Source organism: Phytophthora cinnamomi (assembly GCF_018691715.1).
Source record: "Phytophthora cinnamomi strain GKB4 chromosome Unknown Contig49, whole genome shotgun sequence".
NCBI lineage: Eukaryota > Oomycota > Peronosporomycetes > Peronosporales > Peronosporaceae > Phytophthora > Phytophthora cinnamomi.
In genome coordinates, this window is record NW_027150982.1 from 435,968 (window position 1) to 456,919 (window position 20,952).

Genomic DNA, 20,952 nt, shown 5'->3' on the forward strand with positions numbered 1-20,952 from the left:
TTGCAAGCGAAATGCAGGACTTGAACGCGTAGTCCCGAGAAATACGATAATTTGATAAGCTGTCCGTTTCAGCGCTGTATATCTCATGGCCCATGACCCCAAAGGGGCGCAGAGCTTTTTCATGCGCAGAACTCCAAAGTCGCGCAAGAGGGCAGTTGGCGACGATGACGGAGCTCCAGAGAAATGGAGAGGCCAACACTGCGAACGTTGTCGACACGCCGGGGGAAGTATCACAAGTATCAGATCTCGTGTTTCAGACGGATGACATCGCCGTGGTAGACGATGAGCATCCTGACCAGAGACACCGAATTGGGCATAAGCGCGATGAATCGCATTGTCTTGAGGAGTCCAAACTGGAAGCTTCTCCAAGAAGATCCGCATCGGTTGAACCCCGGTCATCGGTGGCTGCATTTGTGCTGGGCGAGATTTCAACGTTTTACGATGTATTTGGCTTCCTGGGAGTGCCCATGATGATCGTTTTCGTGCTTTCTGCTCTTTGGACCTTCACGCTGGCCTACACCCAAGTTCACGCCACACAGATGGCCAATTCAGTCATGAACACGACTAACTTCGACAACGGCGAGTTCTGGCAGCTTCCCCGCCCGGACGATTCTATTGTGATTTCTTCTGTAGTAATGCTCTCGTTATTTGGGACCGGCTACGCGGGGTTGGTGGCTTTGATGCTATTCTTCTATCGCCGTACACCTATTAGAGAGAAGACAAGCACCGACGCTGGGAACTCGGACAATGTTACGAACACGGTTGCTGACACTGGCGACAGCACTATGGTTGTCGTTTCACGTGAGGCGAAAAACAATAAGTTCCATGACTTTGTCCTGTGGATGACTCACAAGTGGAGCGTCCCGAAAGAAATTCGCGAACACTACTACGTAAGTTAATCGGATTCTGCGAGTCCTTTACTACCATCTCTTACTCATTCTTATGTTGAGTTGTAGACAGCTGCAATGGATATCCCCAAGCTAATCTTTCAGACAACAACACTATTCACGTACCTTAGCCACGGATTTCCTGCCCCCCTCGTATACTCGTACTCTGTTCTTCTACTATGCAACTGGTTTGTGGCCTGCTACCGCTCCCAGCGTTACGTGGTGGACCCCACCCTCATCATCGCTCGACTCTACTATACGTACGTACCCAGTGGTTACAACCCACCTCTTTGCTAAAGAAACATACCAGAACTCACTCATGATATGGTCCCATGCTTCATCTGCCTGTGCAGCTACGACTTGTTCTTTGCCGTGTTCGCTCCGCTAGTAGTGCTAATTTACTTCATCCAGACGTTCCAATTCAACCGTGCCGAATTCGCGACGAAGATGGAGACAATCCAAGGTGGATCGTTCGATACAGTCGCTCGGCTCTTCGGAGACCCGTCACAGATATCGAGCTTCTGCAACGCGTTCCACTACTTGCAATTCTCATCGGGGTCATCGTTGTTCTTCAAGTCTGCGCTCAACCTTCTGTCGCTGTACAAGTGGCGCAAGATCATCATGACGTTGATCCACAACCACCATGAGCGTCGACTCGAGCGGGAGCGCAAATCACAGGTGCAGCCGCTATCGGATGAGAACAAGACACGCGTACGAGCAAACAGCCTGAAAATGGCCATGACCAAGAAGCTTGACGCGTCAACATGGAAACCAAAAGTGGGGAAGCATTTTGTTCCGAAAGTCTTGCTGTCGTTGATCTTCTTTGTTGCGGGCTCGGCGATTTTCGTGTATTCGATTGGGTCTGTGCGATCGAGTAAAGCGGTGTGCCGCAAGTTCGACAAGTGCGTTGTGGCGAGTCACCGTTGGACGTTTGGAGCCGAGCACTGTCCGTGCCTCGTATTCGCAGATCGGCAAACGGCACCTCGGACGTTTGCGGAGTGGACGGATCCCAAGGATACTACCTCAAATTTGGCCGAGTTGGCGTATGCGGGTGAATTGCGTATCGTCCAGATTATCAACCGTGCCGTGCCGGAATTGCCGGAGGAGTTACGGAAATGTCGAAACCTTGAGCAGCTCATTTTGATCTACACGAAGACGTTGCGGCTTCCTGAGTGGATGTCCGAATTTTCTGAGCTGCAATACTTGTAAGTTGGAAGCAACTTGGGTTTGTCAGCTTGCCGATGTTATGTAGTGGTTTGACATGTTTGTCTTGTTTTGAATGTGGCAGTCATCTAGAAGGCGACTATACCAGCAAAAGACTTCAAGTTGTTCCTGCAGGCATTTTCGACCACATGCCTCACTTGACATTTATCCATTTTGGCGGTATCCCAGATGTGGAGGAGCTCCCATCATTCTCGTCTCTAAATAACCTTCTCTATCTGGCGCTGGCCATTCTGAACTCGCTGAAAGAATTTCCTAGTTTTGAAGGTCTCTCGAAGCTCAATACCTTAAACATCGTGGAAGCGACGAGGGCCAAGACGCTTCCTTCGCTGACGCCACTTGTGAGCCTCAAGTCGCTCGGAATCCGCTACCGAACTGGAGTATGCTGCAATGGGTTTATCACGGGTACGTGCGACACCACCTCGTTCCAGTGTGTGCCGAAAGCTGGCGAGCCGTATCCGATGACATGCGTGAGCGAGCGGGTGTCCGACGCAGACAAAGCGATACTCGATATGTACGACGCAACCGCGATCTGTCCGAACTCGTTTCCGTACGACTTGGAGGCATCAGCTCCGACGAAGTACACGTCGGATGGCCTCTGCGATAGTACGATGTACAAGGAGTGCTATTTGAACGGGGTGCAGGGCATCTGCTACAATACCCGGATGATGGTGATTAGCTGTGTTACACAATCAGCGTACATCACGATGCGGCAGCTTCAGATCGAGCGGAAGGTTGGGGGTGCTTGCAACGTGACAGTGGAGGCCTGGCTCGGCTGCAAATAGGCGTCTTCGATTTCTTCTCTATCTAATGACTCGCTAGCCTTCGATACAAAATCATAGTTGAATGCTGCAGTAGAATGGTGCCTGGCACAGCTTCAACGTCAACTTCTGAGACTAATTTTTGGTCCGACTATTTCCTTTGTATCTGTTCATTTTCATTTTTTTGGCGCGCTAATCAAACTGGAATGCTGCGCCGAAGTGGCGGCCGCCGCCGCGCGCAGCTCGACGAAGAGGAGGACGAGCGCGTCGTGTACTACGACCTGGACGCAGGCTCGCACAGCCGCAACCTGCTGCTGTCCCCGGACGCAGCGGCCGCCCCCGCGCAGCCCCGAGCGTCCGCGGTGAACGAGGCAGACGGCAGCCACATCTTCCCGCGGCAGCAGCAGCCGCTGTTCAACCTCGGTGCGCGTCGTGTTGCGGCTCTGTCTGCTGCTGTTGCAGGTCGAGACTGACGCGTGGTGTGTGCAGATGACAGCGCCGACGAGGCGGAGGAGAAGGAGCAGCAGGAGCAGGAAAACCCCTTCGCGACGCTCATCCAGCAGCAGCAGACGCACAAGCCAGCAGCAACGGAGCGGACGTCGACGCGGAGCCAGGCGGGAGGACGCGCGAACTCGTTCCTGCAAGTGGATACGCGTACGGAGGACGCAGGGCGACGACCTGCGGCCACTAGCAGCAACGCTGTCGGCCGCTCCATCCTGAAACGGAGTCAGCCCCACAATGGCGTCGCGACGACACGAGGAGTGAACAAGAAGCTGAGCTTTGAGGCGGCAGATTCGAGACCGGCCCGGTGGAGCACGCAGAAGCCGTCGGCTGCAGACACGAAGAACCGCCGCAAGTCGCTGAGTGCAATCCAGAAGCGGCGGTCGCAGCTGGAGGCCGCATCAGCGAAAAGGTGAGAACGGTGCTTTGCTCGTAGGAGGACACCGTAGTTGTTGACTTGAGTGCTGATTACACGTGCAACTGGTAGACGAAAGTCGATGTCCCCAACTCTGTCGGGCCCAAGCACCACACAGAGCGTGGAGGAAAGCAGGGATGGCAGCCGTCCTGCACCCAAGAGGAGACTGTTGTCTGATGTGCTGCAACGTGCAACACTGTTGTCACAGCAGAGCACAGGCAACGATGAATCCGCACTCTCCCACGTATGCTTCCGCCTGCACCAGCTACCAGTGGTTCTACAGCTCATTGTATTTGTTGTACTCTTGTGTGTCAAATATTCAGTCGCAAACAGCCGACCCCACGGACGGCGATGCCATTCTCGATACCGAACATCAAATGCGCGCGGAGCCATTCGCCCCGCAGATATTCTCCCCATCGAAGCCTGCGCCAGCAGCAGGGACCAAGCACAGCTGGAAGTCTAAGTCCGATGGCCTTGTTTCCAAAGTTCGTGGTAGTGTTGGCGACGTCTTGCGCAAGGCACTTCGCAAGAGTCACCGGGACCTTACGCTACTCCGATCACGTGGCCAACACCTATTATCCCAGCAAAGCAACAATTCATCATCAATGGGCACCGTGGGCGCAGTAGAGACCATCCAAGAACGAGGATTCATTGTGGTCTGTCTCCAGCAGTGTTGTGCTGGAACATCCCAGTTTGCTGCGTACAAATGCAATATCCGCGAGGTTGCAGCCAAAGTCGAGAAAACTACCGCTGCAAGCTTAACGAAAAGCTCCGGTGTGCTAGAAGCACTTTTCCAGCCTCAGACTGCCGAGTTTCTGAAGCTGGCTCCGGGTAAATCGGTGAAACTTTACGAACCGCTTCATGTTGTTGCCGAACATGTAGCAGCTGGCTCTACTAAAAAGCCGAGATGGTTTCTACTGAGCACACAATTAGCGGAAGTAGTAGATGATAATTTTTGATTCTCTGTTGAACCTCATTAACAATTATGGCGGCCGATACAGCTCTCGCGTTAAGATTGCCCATTGTTGGCACGCCCGTTCAATGGATGCAAGGTGGCCAAGCCACTTGGATTGTGAGTCATACGATAAATACTGGATTGCTGTGAGGTGTTGTACCGGAAATTTGGTGGAGATTTTGCGAACATCACCATATCATGGGTTTGTTGTATTCGCTCACGCCCAAGCAAAGTTTTGGGCCGCCTGCGAGACGCTGGTGATTGCCGCTGATACGCTTCATGGAGTATCGTCGTTGAGCTCGCAGGGGTTTGGATCTTTTGCTCACTGGCTTCGTTCAATAGTGCAGTTTCCTGGTCCATCCGGGCAAGAATTTGCCACTGCCGCAGTCGCTTGTGCTGCTCCATTTGAGGAACACGTGCGAACCGACTCGAGTTTTTTGAGATAGAGGCAAGTGGCGATGCAGGGTGCTGCGATCCGTAGAGATGAGGTTTATAAAGCTGCAACACGCGGAGTTGCTCGTGATTTGTCAGTTCAATCAGCGGGCTTCTGTATTTTTCAGGGTGTCGTCCTCGCCAACGTCGACGCAAAACTTCACGGGCACGATCAGCTGCATCATCGAGTTGGCACACACTACGAAAAAATCGGGCAATAATGAGTGCCGCTTTATGTTGGTCGGGTCGCGACCCAGAGTGGCCGAAACCATCACTGGGGCTTTTGTCGCTGTTTTCGGCCGCTACATTCAGAGCCGAGCTACAATCGAGCTGCTCGAAGCTGTCGGGTATCAGTGGTATCGCTGGTATCGCAGGTATCGCAGTAGACGAGAGGTTGTTTTGTTGACGAGAAATGCTTCTGGAGATAGATGGGCTGGAATTGTTGAGAGATGGCCGATCGCGAGGACCTGGAAGCACTCGAAGCCGATTCAAAGTCCGTTCCCGTCGAAAGTTGACCCCAGATGACAGCAGAGGGTCCACCCGTTCGTCAGTGCGAGCGATCTGCAGGTGACACTGTTCCAGATATGACGATCGCAGTGGTTTCTGCAAAAGAACTCCCAATTATTTATCGTGTTAGACATCGCCGTATCCAAATAACTGGTGAAATAAAACAATCTACAACATACCCAATGCATCGCCGTATCGAGTGGTTGGCCGAGGCGAACCTTGCGCAGAACGTTAGTCGAGTGGTGGCTTTATTCGATTAGGAACACAAGCATTAGTGTCGTAGCCAGGTCAGTTTGGAACGCGTACCACCAACTTACACATAGTTGAGAATGGGGTAGCTGTGCTCGGAGCCCCTAGATTTGTCTGCTGGTGCTCTTGAGCCTGAGCCTGCAACAGCGCTTGCAGTCGCGGCGATATCATTAAGCTCAAGTACCATCACCTCAGTCGGTCCACCGACAACTATAGGTTTTGGTCCAAAACTCGACACGCACAGATTTCAATCTGGCACTCGTTTCCTATATTAAGCGATCAACTACCGTTAATAGCCCATTCTTTCAGCAGCGTTGAACACTTGATACTCCCATTACGCAGCATGCCTTCTAGAGTTCGCGGTGCAAAATTGAGATGCACCGCTCGGAACTCAGGCTGAACTGACCCTGAAGTATCCTGCTTCATTGAGCTATCCCCGCCCCGACCGATTTTGAAAGCATCACCAGCATCCTTGACAAGTTTCAGGCGCAGCAGATTTTCCAATGCCTTTTGTGCTTCACTGCGTGTTGGCAGCTGTGCAAGCATGTCGTGCTGACGGAGGAAATTTTCCCACCGCGCGTACACCATTTCCAGCGTGAACACACGCTGATCACCCTTTTCGAGGTGCCCCATCCCAATTAGCAGCGCGATTCCATGCTCCGTTACGGTTTCTAACACAGCAAGCTGGTGATCTTGCTCCAGCAAATGCCTCGCGCGCCGGAAATGTTGGGCTGTGAGAAGCGGTGTATCTGCATCCAGATAACACACTGCAGCAGCAGCGAGCCTTACAAAAAAGGTTTGCGGTTTACCAATGTCGTAGTCAAACTCAAGGCTTGCAAGAAACTTGCTCTGCTCCAGTAGCAGCTCGGTCACGCTTTTGGAGAACGCCGCCGAGTACTCAGCCGAGGGACGCTGCAACTCGCGGTTCTCTTCCCACTCGAATTGCTCAAGCGAAAGAGCTCGGACGAGGTGTTGCCTTATCTGGGCGAATGAAGGTCGTTCAATAACTATCTGAAGGTTTGAAAACCTGGTAACGAGAAGCAGATGCACAACATCAGTCCGCTATCGACCAAAAGGCCATAAGAAAAAATACAGCCTTGTACCTGGAGCGAACTCTCTTTTCGAGGTTATCCACGACATTGTAGTTGTCTGTGATGCCCAGCACCCCCATCTTGATATCCTTCGCCTTCAATAAAGCAGCAGAGCACCGACAGCACAATTTAGCTGCACAGTGAAACTGGAGTACACCGAGTGATCTTGCCGCACCTGTAGCCAGTCGAGCAAATTGTACAGCAGCAACTGCTTTGCGTTACTGTTTTCCCGCACGAATTGCTCCAGAGCGTCTAGTACCACGAGCACATGATCCCCCGCCTTGGCCTTGGCGACCAGCAGTCCGCGCAGATACTCGTACATGTTCCAATATGACAGCATCTGCCGCCACAGCACCAGATCAGGTCACTCACTGCCAGACCTCCCACAGATACATCTTGCATCAAACGCACCGGGTGCTTCACCCCCGTGGCGTGGGTGAGCTGCGCTATGAGCTCCTTGAACGCCTCCAGCTCGTTCTGCAGGATGACGCCGTTCAGGTACACGAACGTGAAGCGGCCGAATCGACCGCGCAAGTTGCGCATCGCATGCGTGACGATGGCGCGCCGGTCGCTGCCCACAGCCCCGAGCAGCAGCCCCGACTGGTTCTCCCCGAACTGGACGGTGCGCTCGAACAGAAGCTCCAACTGCGTCGCCGCCGCCACGTTGCCGTCTCTTGGCCCATTTTTCTGGCCTCCAGTGACTGCGGCAGACGTCGGAGAGATCCGCAGGGCCTCGCGCTTCAGGCTCAATCGCAGTGCGCTGCGGACAGAGCGGACTTCTGCCTCCGTCGGTACCACATTCGTCTCCATGTTGGGTCAAGGTCGCGACAGTTTTGATTGGATAAAAGGTTTTGGAACTCGAACGTAAGTGACCAATTTACGGCGAATTTGTTGATTACAATTTTAACGGGTCAGCTTGCCTCGAAAAAAAAAGAAATGATTGCGGAATTGCAATAACTGTATTTATTATATTATAATAAAAATATTGGATAACACATAGTCAAATATTATAATAAATTGAGGCAATTATAGCAATACAATTTTACCCTAGAGGACGCAGCCCGGTTTAACCAGCCCCTTTTCCCTATCCAGTCCGGTTTATGTTGTCCACTTGGATTGACCGCCGAGAGGCAACCTCGCTGTAATATGGTGGGTGGGTCCAAACGCTCAGCAGTAGTTTGAACAGCTCTGTCGCTGAATATAAACCCCAAGTTCACTTTCAAAACTGCCACCATGGATCCAAAAGGGACCTCTGCGCTTTCTTCTTCGAGCCTCAAGGCCAAGTACTTCATCGGTGCAAGCTCTATGGCGCTGACCGGAAGCAGCTGCCCAGTACGGGCTACTCCAACATCATCTCGCACCTGTCGAGCCGCCATGAAGACTTTCGCCAGCAGTACGGCGCCTACTACCGCTCCCCCTCCAAGCACTCGGCTTTGTATTCGAAGAAACATCCCACCGCAACCACTGGTAGCGGTGGGATGTTGAACGGAGCCTACCTCTGTGCGAGGTCGACGACGAGAGGACGCGAGCCGTGTCGCGCAACGAACACCTAGGCGCTCAAGGCGGACATGATTACTGTGGCGGCGATACTGGGCTTCGTAATCGGGGGGTGAGATGGGCAACATGTTCGATTTGCTGTTCGGCTGGTGGATCCACGGGATCGCGCACTTCATCGGTGTCAACGCGCTCTACGCGGTGGGTGGACGACTCCAGCGCATGCGGCTCGCGCTGTCGCCGATGGACGCGGAAGCGCATATTGAGTTGTTCCGAAACGTGTTGGCTGCTTATAACAATACGGTTAACATAGTTCAGTTTATTGTGGTGGATAACTATAACACCAACCGCAGCATTACCACAAAGCTTGGCGTCCCATTGGTCGGTTGTGCCTCGCACCGATTTAACCTAGCGGCTAAGAAGTTCTTAACTGAACACGAACCACTGTTACAGAAGGCTAACAGTCTAATGTCTCAGCTGCACCAGCCCAACAACGCCGTTGAACTCCGCAAGCTCACTCCACTCCGTGCCGAGAAACGCAACGCGAAGCGCTGGTCGTCGACATACGCGATGCTGGAGCGTTACGTGGACCTGCGGTCGCATAATCAACTCGTGGAGGCGGTGACGTCCCTACCATCAGCGAGCTGAAGCAGCTGGGGGACGTGCTGCACCACCTGTGGAAGCATAAACCCTCTGCTGCCAGCTTGCAATAGTCCCCAGAGAGTAAACTTCTGAGAAACAGGCCGTGGCGTACAAGGAGAAGCTGGACGGAATACTCGCTCTGACAAAGCGTTTGCATATGTGTTGTGTTTTCGGGGTCAGTATATGGTGCGTTTTACCGACGTAAGCACGAGGCCGGACCACCTTCACATGTGGAGAATCGTGAACCTTCACGACAGGGAGTGCATGTGAAAAAGGTACTACATGTTGCAAAGTTTTCGAATACCAATAAGATTTCCCGCTCCATAGTACATCGAAAAAATCCTTATTTACGTCGGATTTAGTAAAACAGTACGACTCTTAAGAATTTAAATTGTACGACTCGCACGTAGATAAATGTTACGACTCGTATAAAACAGAATCGAACAACTTAAACCTACGAGTCGTTCAAAGTAAAACGAGTCTTACAATTTAAAGCCGAAGAGTCGTACATAGTAAAGTCTCATAGGGGCGTAAAATTTAAGTATAAGTATTGCTCAACTATTACCTTAATATACGTTTAAACAAAAGGATAAAAACTAATTGATTTTAATGAAAATCATTGCGAAGATCGATATGTTTTTACGCTGCCTTCAAAACTTTACACAACGGACATAATCCTCTACATTCACAAGATGACGCGGCGAAGCGGACACTGAGCCTCCTCTTCTTCAGCTAATGCATGTCCCACGTGCACGGAAACGCGCTCACCGCACATGACATGGAGACACGAAAAAAAAAGGGGGGGGTCACAGTGGCAGTATGATTCACCATGCAAATCGGGAATGGAGTGGTTTCCTCCACGACACCACTATCTCCCTCGTAACTATTCAATTCAAATTATTTCATGTTGACGTTGGGCTCCTGGCAATGACACCGGTAATGGACTTAAGAGGATCGGTCCTCTACGCACCGGCATGGGTTCACTTGAAGAAGATGTAGACGACTCCATATACGAGGCTGGTGATAGAGCCGTGGTGCTTGGCGACAGCGGAAGCGGACGCGCAGCAGGAAAACCGCGTACAAGGAACGGGTAAGCCGAGGAGTTGCCAATAGCCTGCAATGTCAGGAGTGCGATCGCTTCCCGCTTTTTCTGAGCGTTGGTCGTACTTTTTCTTGGCCTGCTGTGCTGCCTGCACCCGCTGTCGCCGAAGCCCAGGAAACCGTCGTTCTAGGTACGTTCGCCTGCCGATGGTTTTTGAGTTGAGGTCGTTGCTCCTGCTCCCGCTGGTGTAGTGGTGATAGGGCAATTCGATACCAGAACCGCAGTGACACACCGGGTAAATATGCTTTATATGAATTATACGCTGTCAATAACTGTATACAAATATACGACTTTTTGACAATTGACGCAATGGCGGACATCTTCACTACTTTGGGTCGTACTCGTGAAAACCGATGGAACCAGGGCAATCTTGTCACAATGTTAACACGTTACGGTTAGCGTTGCACATCTCCAGTTTCGACTTCGTCAACCTCGTCAAGCGCAACCGGCAAAAGGGAAGCCCAAATAAGTACCTCTTCGAGAAGGTAGAACGTTCAGAGCGCCATCGAGTCGTACTCATCGGTCTTCCGTCGAGCTAGCTGAATGGATCATCCCTTACAGTGAGCCGTACGATGAGCAACGGCACGTCTTGGCTCATCGACGCGGACCATTACGGCAAAACCAAGCGCACCGAGGCCGCTGTGCGTATTGTTCAGCCGCATCGACAAGCTCTACGCTATCGAGGAGCTCGGCGATACTAGGTAGTGGAGCAATACAATCTAAAGAGGATTTTACGGTGCGTTTTAAATCTTTGGACAATAAATAATATGCTCTCACCAAATAATTGTTTTATTAGTTTATATCGGAGCAATAATTAACGTATTCACATCACAACTGTTTTAACTGCTTTTAGTTGTGATTATACTCTTTGCTTTTGAGTAACTCGTTGTACCTCTTCTCATTTTCACGAATAGCGGTTTTGCTAACAGTTTTATAAAGATGTCACTGCACAGTGCATTTGGGTTGCAGTAGTTAATCATGAACTCCTTGCGCGCTACCTTATCGCTTTGCAGATTAGGCACGTCGGTAGAGCAGGGCCTTGTCCAACAAAACTGCCTCACCCCGTTCAATATCGACACCGATAGGCTCGCGACAGTTACCACACCTAGAATGCAGCGGATCACGTAGCGTGTGTGGAAAGGTCGTTAACATATCCATACGCTTTCACCCTCTTCACCATTGTGGTCGACTAGAGATTGTAAACAGTTGCGGCAGTCGCTGATGCATTCGCGAGGCTCCGCACCTTCTGTTCGCTCTTCACTGGTTCAGGAACGGTTTCTGCGATGGGTGCATCTGCATCTGGCAGAAATAGAGGAGGGGCGTCGACATCAATTTAACTCCACTCGAAGTCTGTTCCCCTTGGTGCTGAGGTACGCTGAGTCTGATCTGTCTGGGAGCAAACCTACACTCAGGAAGAGCCGGTAGTATGCTGGGAAAGCCTCGAGGAAGTTGAATCTATATCACAGCCACCACAAAATCGAGAGAGAAAGCGACCCAATGCTGGCAGCTATATCACAGAGGCAATCCTAGATACATTGATGGTGATGCAGCCTACCACCTTGTAATCAATCACGCCGTTGTTGACAAGCCACTCTCTGCGTCGTGGCGCTGCCGCGTATTTTATCCCCAAAAGCTGCAATTCAGCGGATCTACACTCGTGGTGCGTGGCGCTTGGAGTCGTTGACAAAAGGATTCGCCTACATATGCACGACCACGAAAGAAGATCATAGTGTGAGTAAACTATTAGCTGGATACGAGGCGCCCGACGTACCGGTAGTGACTCCCGGCAATTGGGTATCTACAGGAAATACTGTCTGTAGCTGAGCAAGGCCTGTTTGCCATGCTGCGACATGAGTTGTTCCGCAACGTCCTTGGTCTTCCCGGTCCACGTTTCAACGTGGCAGGATATGCCGTTGACGCCACGTTTGCTGCGCTGCTAATACATCTAAGTGAAGTGCTGGAAGCTATACCACGTCACAGACCCACGTAGCGAGATACATGTACGAACTGGAGCGTGACCTCGCTGCAACAAACACCTGCCTAGGATCCGGCGTGTTTATCGCAAAATACTGCGCGTGGGGCGAGCACATCAATTCACGCTGGTGCACAGTGAACCATGCACATGTTAGCAGAGCTGTATCAAGCAGAGAAACGCAGCTTGCATTCGTTCCTGATTGCATGCTGGGCTAGCTAATAGTGATCAACGTTTGACTCGGGCGCCTTGAAGACGCACACACTGCGCTGCTTGCGCGAACTCCTCTCGTGGAATCCGAGAACCAGGCGTATACTGAGACCCATGCTGCCGCTTCAGCAGAAGCCCCATCAGCACATGCGCGAGCGACCGCAACAACGCTGCCTGGCTGCCTTTTGCTTTGGTATGTCGATCATATCTGGCAAACAGTCAAAGGAAAACGCGAATAAAATAAGCGATCAGAGGCAAAGCCAGCAGTAAGCATCATGATGTTCTTTACCAGAAACCATTTGAATAACTACCGAACCACCGCGAAACGAGGCCACCACATATCAAGCTTGGAAGCACCTAAAATGGGAGATCGCACTGAAAATAGACAAGACTGTAAATCCGCGCCTGTATGTCTTTGATGAAAACAAAAGCCCATCCGGGAGATATCGGTGCTTAGAAAGCGCTGGTGGTAGCTTCGAACGGCGCTTCCCAACGCAAACCGAGCACTCGACACTCCGTTTCGTTCCCTAGAAGCAGGTGGTGCAGTCGCACGCCAGATTCGCACCAGTGGTGGCCTTCGGATTTGACTTAGTTTTCACCTAATCACAACGACAAGTACACACGAAACACAAACGATCACACACCAAGATTGCCCACGACTGGGGTCGAACTAGTGTCCTATAGACATAGGCTCCCGCTCTGCCGTTGAGCTACAGTGGCGTTGAGAATGGAGGGGCCTACCCCCGAAGATCAGCGTCTCTGTCGGGTACACTATCGTAGAACACCGTGCCGACCATCGCTGCGCCGCGATCCTGCGCGCTGCACGCCCTCTTGGTTCCCGTGAGCGCAGCCGTCCGCCTTCCAGTAGTCCGTGTGCGCCGCTGCCCGCCGTGTTGCTTCTTGTCGTGCCGAAGAACGCCATAAGAGAGAGAACTAATCGAGAGGATTTTCTCATTTCATTAAATCGTGTCTTCTGGGTTCTGAAGGTGAGGTTTCTTTACGCGGGAGCCAGCGGCCAGGTCCAGGGCGAACAACACCAAGCCGACTGACAGAGGCGCTGTGCACGCTGCGCCACCACATTTCCCGTTTCCCTCGCCACCAAGCGCTCGAATCGCCCCCTTCATCATCGGCTCGTCCCACGAAGGCCGTAACGACTTCGCCCATTGCTTCCGCGGCGCCGCCGAAGCCGGCCGCTTTGCCTCATACGGCACCAGCGCCCCTAGCTCGGATAGCGTGGGCTACACACCTGCCGGCGTGTCTGTACCGATGACCCCCTCCGCGTCCGCAACAGCGTGCGAGTTGCGAAGCGGAAGCGCGCGCAGCTGTGCGCCATCTGCGTCTGCGCCGCGTCGTCGTCGTACCACCAGCCCCGACGCCGACGTATCAACTCGGATCTCCGACCCGTTCCGAACTGGTGGAGTCGCTCAGCCCACCCAACACCTCAGGACCGGACTCCTGCACCGCCGCGGACGCAGCCGAATCGACCTCCAGCGATCCAACCGAAGCTGCAGCTGCGGCGGCACGCGGCTCGGCCCAGTCCGTCCGCAGGTCCAAAGATCGGGTCTCAGTCAAGTCGCCGGCGCGCCGCTGCTCGAAGGAGCCCGCCACCAAGTCGCCCACTCCCGCTAAATACACGGCATCAACGGCGCCCATCTCGCTGACAGCAACCAGCGCGTCTTCCGCGCTACTCGACAATTCCAACGGCCCTGTCTCCTGGACGGCACCGCCCGAACAGCCGTCCGTCCTGACGGTGTACTCCGACAGTGACAGCGAGTTGGACACCTCGACACCCTAGTCCGATATGCTTGGCGTAACGGGACATGTCCCAACCCACTGTGAGGGGCCTTGTGTCCGTATCTGGTTCGCTCAGAGTCCAGATGCCACGTGCCAGCGACTTTCCGTTTGCTTCTGCCGATGTCACGGTGGTCTCCGCGCTGAGCCCGGCGCATTCCGGGAAGCATCGACAGCTAGTGATTTCCCGGTGAGCACACAGGCGGCCGCCCGCCAAGTACTAATCGCCGACGTACTCGATCATACCTCAGTAGCCAGTGGACGAGTAGCGCAGTTACTCCGCGAGCTTGTCCTCCTCCTGGGCAGAGACGCGAATCTGGCCCAGGCTGACGGACAGTTGGACGGCGGGTAACCAACACCGGCTACCGCATTTGCATCGTGGTCGTTGCCTAACCACCACGGCGCGCAACCCACGGCCGTCGTACGCGAACTCCGTGCTGCGCATTTTGCGACACCTGGCCAGTCGCGGACGCGGGGGCTTCCGCCCGGCGTCCAGGTACACTCTTGCAGTGTATCGGCTTTACTTCTGCCTGCTGTCGCCCGAGGGCCAGCACGAACCGCCCACATCGTGCGTGCTGCGATGGCAGAGTCTGGCCTGTCTGACATTTCTCGACACGGCTTCGGTGTTAGCAGCCCCAAACGTAGTCCGCTTTGGGCGATACAGGATCCCAGTCATGCATTTCCACCGCGTCGACCAAGAAGCGCTGCTCGCGGCGGTGAGTTCCGACGCGCACGTTTCGCTCGACTTTAACGCGGCCTCGCCCGCAGGTCTGCCCTGTACGTCGTGCGTTTGCGAATGCTCAATGGCTCGAACCTTTGGCCCACGCTCTGTACCGCGTGCGCGAGTTTGCCGTCGCCAATATGGATGCCTGCTCGGGCTACTCGCCGAGCCTGGTGCAGCACACTCTCCAGTAGGTCAACCAGCTACTCGGCGCCGCGTTTATCCACCTCCCCAGTGATTCGCCACACTGGTGGCGTGACTTCTCAGCGGCGGTCGCTCGGATTGACTTCGACTCCAAGGCACGGTCAATGGCTTTGTGCTGACATTGCGGGGTTGGCCGACTGCCCCGGGGGCAGCGTTGGAGGGTACCCAGCAGCACCCCTGCGCACATCAAGGCGCTGATCCCGGCTCGACAGCGTCGAGCCGTGCATGAGGTTCTTCGCTTGACAGGAGGCACCCGCGCCCAATGATCCTCCAGGGACAGGACGCGCGAGCGGGGTGGCCCGGTTCCCTCGTAGCTGACAAATTACGTTGCTGAGAGCTCCAGCGGCGCTGGCGGACGAAGTGTCGCTGATTCACCAGCGCTTCGTTATCCGGATCCCAGCTGCAACCCAAATTAATTGCATGCTTCGGGCAATTGTGAGTTGCATTCCGGCGCGATACTGAGCCAGCCCGTCTCACGACGGATACCGCCAAGCGCCTCGTCATATCTGCTTCAGCGACGCGCGTCAGCTCCCGTCCAGGAGCATCACATCTCGTGCCTGCCGGTGACAGCGTCCTATCCCCGAGGTATCCCACCGTGGACCACCACCGTGCAGGCACAGTCCCCGGTTCGCGGCGCAAGTTCTGCCAGTAAGAGACCGCGCGACCCTATCGCCGGCCTTGCCGTCCTTCCACCGAGGCGTGTACTTCGATATTCCATGTCGAGAATGTACCAACCACTGCTGCTGCCGCCGCACCCTCCGCGCCGATCACTTCCCCCAGCAGCGTCGACCATGGCAATTTCTCCCGCAAGGCTCCATGCCTGCCACCCTCGACCGCTAGAGCAAGTCGGGCGTCTAACAGCTGGGCTTCGTGAAGCGCATCCAACGTGGAACGATCACTGCCGCGTTCGGCTGCGTCGGTGTCGCGTTCCCAGATCCTGCCCCGGAGGCAACTGTTGGACACACGCCCGAGCTAAACACAGCGCTCCAGACCGCAATGTCCACGGTCATACGGCGAGCCCAACTATCGCTGCCAGCATTCATCGAGTTCATTCGTGGACGGATCGCTGACGACTACCGGTCTAACGTTCCGGCGATCCTGCGGCATCAGTGCGGGGACTACGCTCATTTGGATAGGCTGCTGCGAATTGCGGCTGAGGGCGTCCGGGTGCAATTTCGCGAACCGCCGCCGTGCTAAATGGTTACCCCAGAAACCACCCCTCCGCATTAGTGTGAATCTACGTGTTCCTCTAGAACATTAGTAAGGAGCAAGACCGCTTCAGGTGTATCGTCGTTGAGGCGGACGTAGCCGCCTTGCGGTCCGGGCTGTACTTCCGTCCCTCTGGCGTGGTCGGCAAAGTGACTTGCGACATCCTCGTCTCCGACCATGTTATCCACGGCCTCTCATGTCCTGACGAAACCTCCGTCAACAGCGATACGGACGACACCGACGTACCAACGCCGTTGTACGATCACTGTTCCTGATTATCCTGCGCGATGTTGCGGTGCAACCGTGCCAACCCCAGTCACGAGGTCCAGTAATGGCGTGAAATGTGGCAGTGGCGAATCGCAACGCGTGTACGCACAGCGAGAGCATATACCTGTTTGGTGGATACATTACAGAGGATAACGCCGTCTTCAAGGATCTCTTGACAGTATACGGTTCGACCGGCTCTGCCGGTACATACAGCATCTTAGGAGGGGCGGTTGCGTTCGCCCACGGCATCAGTGTCGATGCCGCCCATCCCACCGGATTCTACAACTATCACTATCACTAGCCAGCGGCCACGTCAGCATCGAAACCAACGCCGGAACTCTCTGTGCTGACGCCGACCGCTCGCATCGGTACGCCATGACTCTTGGCTTGGGCCCCGGCACCGTCATTGATGACGAATTGAGAGGCTGGTGGACGCGACAAAAAGAACTAGGCCTCATTTTCGACGCTGTGCGTGAGACAGCCACTATGCCACCCGACCAGATCGCCAAGGCCAAGCGGGTTGTGGCAAATGCCTACAACGCCACCCGATTGCCCCGCATTGCTTTGCGGTACTACTCGACTCTCTTCGCCATGCGAGCTCCTGGCCCCGGCCTTTCTCTAGCAGCTCAGGGTGAACAAGACGATCCTGCACCGAAATGCCTTCAGTACCGTCACTCCAGCGATGCGCAATGATCTGATTTGGTGGTGGCATAACGTTCGCAACCCGTCGCTCAACGGGTTTGGCTGGAATTTTTCGACGCGCTTCCTGACCCCGATTTTGTTGTGTTCACCGACGCGTCTGTGTGTCTTGTGGTACCTCATCACCGAGCACCGCTTCATCTACGAGTTCTCCTGGTACGTCCTTGCCCGTCGTTCCCCCGCTCCGGTTCACACTCACTTACCGTTTCTCGGTGTCCGAGCGCGCCGAAGTCGACGCGTTCAACCAAGGCGCCACCAACGCATTTGATATCAACTACTGCGAGCTACAAGAATACGTGTTTGCGATCCAGGTTAGGGTCCAGCGTGGCGGCAGCAAACCACCTTGACCCAGCCACTGCACGTTCACTTCAGTGTCGCCAACACATTGGTGGTCTTGTGGCAGTCCAAGATGGCGTCTTGCAACCCCAGAGCGCAGACTTCAATCCTGCTTCTTGGGCTGTGAGAACTACGACTCGACCTACGCGTCTCCACCTTCCAATATTCTCGGGATAGACAACATCACCAGGGCTGCCGAAAATAAATTGGTGCTGACATTATTGCAATAGATGTGCTCCAATAATTTATTGAGTGGTTCTTAACGGTTAGTACCAGTTATCTTTCGATTACGGCTGAACATCTTCAATAATGTATTGGAGACTACTGCAACCAACCATCCTTCAAACCCGAGACTCGAGTCTCGTCGCCTCACTTTTGATTCTATCTAGCCCACCGCCCTCCTGCAAGACCACCCAACCACCACGATGCTCGCAGCCCCCCGTTCTCCTCGCACGACCTTCACCAACAGGCAGGTCTGCGGGTTCTACTTCCGACCGTGCCGCGACCAGTACGACGAGGTGATTATCGAGTACTATCGTTGCCGGTGCGGGGCGGTTCGGAATCGCCGGGACGGGGTACTCGAACCTGATGCAGCATATCAGGCGCGAGCACCCCGTGTTTGACGAGGAGATACTAGCCGCGACCCCGGAGAGACGGGCTCGCTGGTGCACTACGTCCGCCACTCCGCCCAGAATTTGTTCGGGTGGTTGGAGTGGCTGGTGAAGTGCAACTTGCCGCTCTCGTTTTGTGAGAGCAAGCTCGCACGGCGGTACGATCCCATTTCATCAAACATGTACCGTTTGACGGTTAGCTAACGACGTGCTTACATTTTGCGACTAGTTACACGCACCCGAAGCCTGTCTCTGTTGAGACGCTTCGGCGCATCATAGAGGCTGTGACACGCTCTGTTGAGCGTGCAATCGCGGTGGAAATGCCCGCAAGATTTGGAATCATCTTTGACGGGTGGAGCGATGACTCCGAGCAATGGAGTCAGTCTTTGCGTGCTACGAGGTGAATGGGGGCATGCGATGCCCCTTGCTCTGCATGGCCCCACTCGTCAATGAAGAGACCTATGACTTCTCTGCGGCTAGTCATCAAGCCTTCTTGGCTACGATGCTAGCGCGCGACTACCAGAAGCGCCCAGAACAGGTTCTGTTCCTGGTCGGCGACAACTGTGGCGTCAACCGCCGCCTCGCAACATTGATGGGCGTCCCGCTAGTCGGGTGTGCCAGTCACCGGCTCAACCGTGCCGTCGCTGCTCGACTCAGTGAGTGCGCGGATGACCTCGACTTGGTGCAAGCGCTGATGATTAAGTTACGGACTCTGCATCATTCTGCAAAACTCCGGTAAGTTTGGTATTTAATTGGTTATTTTTGTTATGTTATAAATTGTAACTGTAACTTTTACATTTGCTGCCTGCAGCTTCAAGACCGACCTTCGGCCAATCATCCGGCAGCAAACCCGCTGGAGCTCGACATTCACTATGCTCAATCGATATTTCGAGCTTCTCCCATTTATTGACGCGGAGGACGAGGAGCTGGCCGAGCTGCTTCCACCGGCAGCATCCAAGCGGCGGCTCCGCGACCTGCTCGGCGAGCTGAAGGACGTCGAGTCCGTGTCGAAGGCACTCCAAGGCGCCGACGCGAACCTCCTCGACGTCCGCATCTGGTTCGACAGTCTCATTGCGGCGAAGCCCTCATATGCCCGCTATCTCGGTGCGTATAAGTCTATTTGGAATTATTGATTTACTTACTAATGTGAATTTATTTGTATTTTATTATAGCGCCTAGGGCTGACATCGTCCATAGCCCCGATTTCGAGGCAGGCTGCGTGCGGGTGCTCAAAGGGCAAGCCAAGCGGCTGACCCGAGCGGAGAAGGCGGCGCTGGAGCCTTTGCTTGTGTCTCCCCCAGCAGACGAAGGTGAACAGGAAGAGAAAGACGAAGAGGCCAGCATCTCCTTCGTGGAGCGGCTGCAGAAGCTCCGGCGCCTAGAAGAACGCCAACCAACTTACGAGCTGTTGGCGTCCATTCCGCCTATATCCTACGTGGTCGAGCGATTTTTTTAGTGTCGCTCGAACCGCGTTTGGGCAGCAGCGCCGCTCGCTACAGCCATACACGCTGGAGATGCTGCTGTTTCTTCGGCAGAACGCCGATTACTGGGATGCTCGCACGGTTGAGAGCGCAGAGTAAGTGATAGGTATTTAACCCATCAATACAATGGCATTGCATCAATAATCTATTTGTCTGTGATCGATATTGACATTGCATCAATGATCTGTTTGTGTGTGATCGATATTCCAATGTCCTATTGGGGTTTGCTTGACGTGGTGTTCAATGATATATTCTCGGTAGATGTTAGCAATAGATAAGAATGCAATATTTGGCAGCCCTGAACATAACAACCGTCGTTGGCTCGAGGTGCTGGGAGGATTCGGTCTTTGCCACACGATTCCACCAGGGAAACCGCGAGTACACACGCGATACCTCAAAAGAGCGTGGCGGATTTCGAGTGCGCTTGGCGCAGCAGCTCCGAGAACACTCGGTTGAGGCCTCTTCACATACGCGCCACGCCCACGCCTTCGCGTTCGAGTTCGCATGACCGGCCAAGCGAGGTTTTGATCGTCGAGATTTCGATGTTCCACCTGTGTTGCTCTTTTGCAGGTTTGGCAGGTTTCTAGATTCCTGTCCGGAAGTTGCCAATTACTGGATCAAACCTGTCCGATTCTGCGTGCTCAAATATACGTAACTCTACACAATATCGCACAGGGCCAGCGAAGTGCTGTTACTAATTCTTCCCTTGAGTATTCCAATGCAGTTCCGCTTTAGCAAATTTCGAGCGAGATTTACCTCCTTATAAGAATCAGATGTGTGACCCTTCAAACAGCGGCAATAGAAACTCACCTCTTTCGGAAGGTCAAGATACCACTAAACCCAGAACGATCTTTTATGGAACCCTGACGGTTCGTGTTTGTATTAGGCAGTGAAGGGTTACGTAAAATACTACGCTTTACGTTACGAATTGAAGTGATGAGTTAGTTTCACGAGGTATCCCCGAGTTTAAAATTACACGATGGATCACCCCGATTCAAGTGTAGATCGGGGTTAAAAACGGTATGAACTGATACGTAAAAAAAGTCTACAGTGGTGGAAGCGCGATGCTTCACAGCGTGGCGTATCGGCACATCGTCAGCTTAGGACTGGTGTGCTTAAAGTGGTGGTAACCTCGTCTAACCTACGAGTAGGTGCTCAAAATGCAGCTCGATGTGTTGAGCGCGGTATTGGCGA

At 53.7% G+C, this 20,952-nt stretch overlaps 6 protein-coding genes across 6 annotated transcripts; 4 read left to right on the plus strand and 2 right to left on the minus strand.

The window, feature by feature from the left end:
• Window positions 1-164: 164 nt before the first annotated feature.
• IUM83_08165 (uncharacterized protein) lies at window positions 165-2,183 on the plus strand (the record flags this gene model as incomplete). Its single annotated transcript, XM_067932520.1, has 5 exons — window positions 165-890; window positions 957-1,147; window positions 1,241-1,789; window positions 2,043-2,092; window positions 2,176-2,183. 5 exons carry the CDS (start codon window positions 165-167, stop codon window positions 2,181-2,183), a joined length of 1,524 nt encoding a protein of 507 aa, XP_067789928.1.
• An 892-nt stretch (window positions 2,184-3,075) lies between these two features.
• Window positions 3,076-4,798, plus strand: IUM83_08166 (uncharacterized protein; the record flags this gene model as incomplete). Its single annotated transcript, XM_067932521.1, has 5 exons — window positions 3,076-3,292; window positions 3,359-3,782; window positions 3,858-4,029; window positions 4,109-4,270; window positions 4,787-4,798. The coding sequence occupies 5 exons, from the start codon at window positions 3,076-3,078 to the stop codon at window positions 4,796-4,798; spliced, it is 987 nt and encodes a 328-aa protein (XP_067789931.1).
• A 1,409-nt stretch (window positions 4,799-6,207) lies between these two features.
• Window positions 6,208-7,829, minus strand: IUM83_08167 (Origin recognition complex, subunit 4; the record flags this gene model as incomplete). Its single annotated transcript, XM_067932522.1, has 4 exons — window positions 6,208-6,955; window positions 7,032-7,114; window positions 7,195-7,359; window positions 7,431-7,829. The coding sequence occupies 4 exons, from the start codon at window positions 7,827-7,829 to the stop codon at window positions 6,208-6,210; spliced, it is 1,395 nt and encodes a 464-aa protein (XP_067789930.1).
• An 804-nt stretch (window positions 7,830-8,633) lies between these two features.
• On the plus strand, window positions 8,634-9,161 carry IUM83_08168 (nucleolar complex protein 14; the record flags this gene model as incomplete). The annotated part of the gene is made up of 1 exon (XM_067932523.1): window positions 8,634-9,161. One exon carries the CDS (start codon window positions 8,634-8,636, stop codon window positions 9,159-9,161), a length of 528 nt encoding a protein of 175 aa, XP_067789933.1.
• Window positions 9,162-13,822: 4,661 nt separating this feature from the next.
• Window positions 13,823-14,203, minus strand: IUM83_08169 (uncharacterized protein; the record flags this gene model as incomplete). Its single annotated transcript, XM_067932524.1, has 1 exon — window positions 13,823-14,203. One exon carries the CDS (start codon window positions 14,201-14,203, stop codon window positions 13,823-13,825), a length of 381 nt encoding a protein of 126 aa, XP_067789932.1.
• Window positions 14,204-18,091: 3,888 nt separating this feature from the next.
• On the plus strand, window positions 18,092-19,733 carry IUM83_08170 (GTP-dependent nucleic acid-binding protein engD; the record flags this gene model as incomplete). The annotated part of the gene is made up of 6 exons (XM_067932525.1): window positions 18,092-18,210; window positions 18,304-18,435; window positions 18,507-18,677; window positions 18,758-19,012; window positions 19,089-19,381; window positions 19,450-19,733. The coding sequence occupies 6 exons, from the start codon at window positions 18,092-18,094 to the stop codon at window positions 19,731-19,733; spliced, it is 1,254 nt and encodes a 417-aa protein (XP_067790081.1).
• Window positions 19,734-20,952: the final 1,219 nt, after the last annotated feature.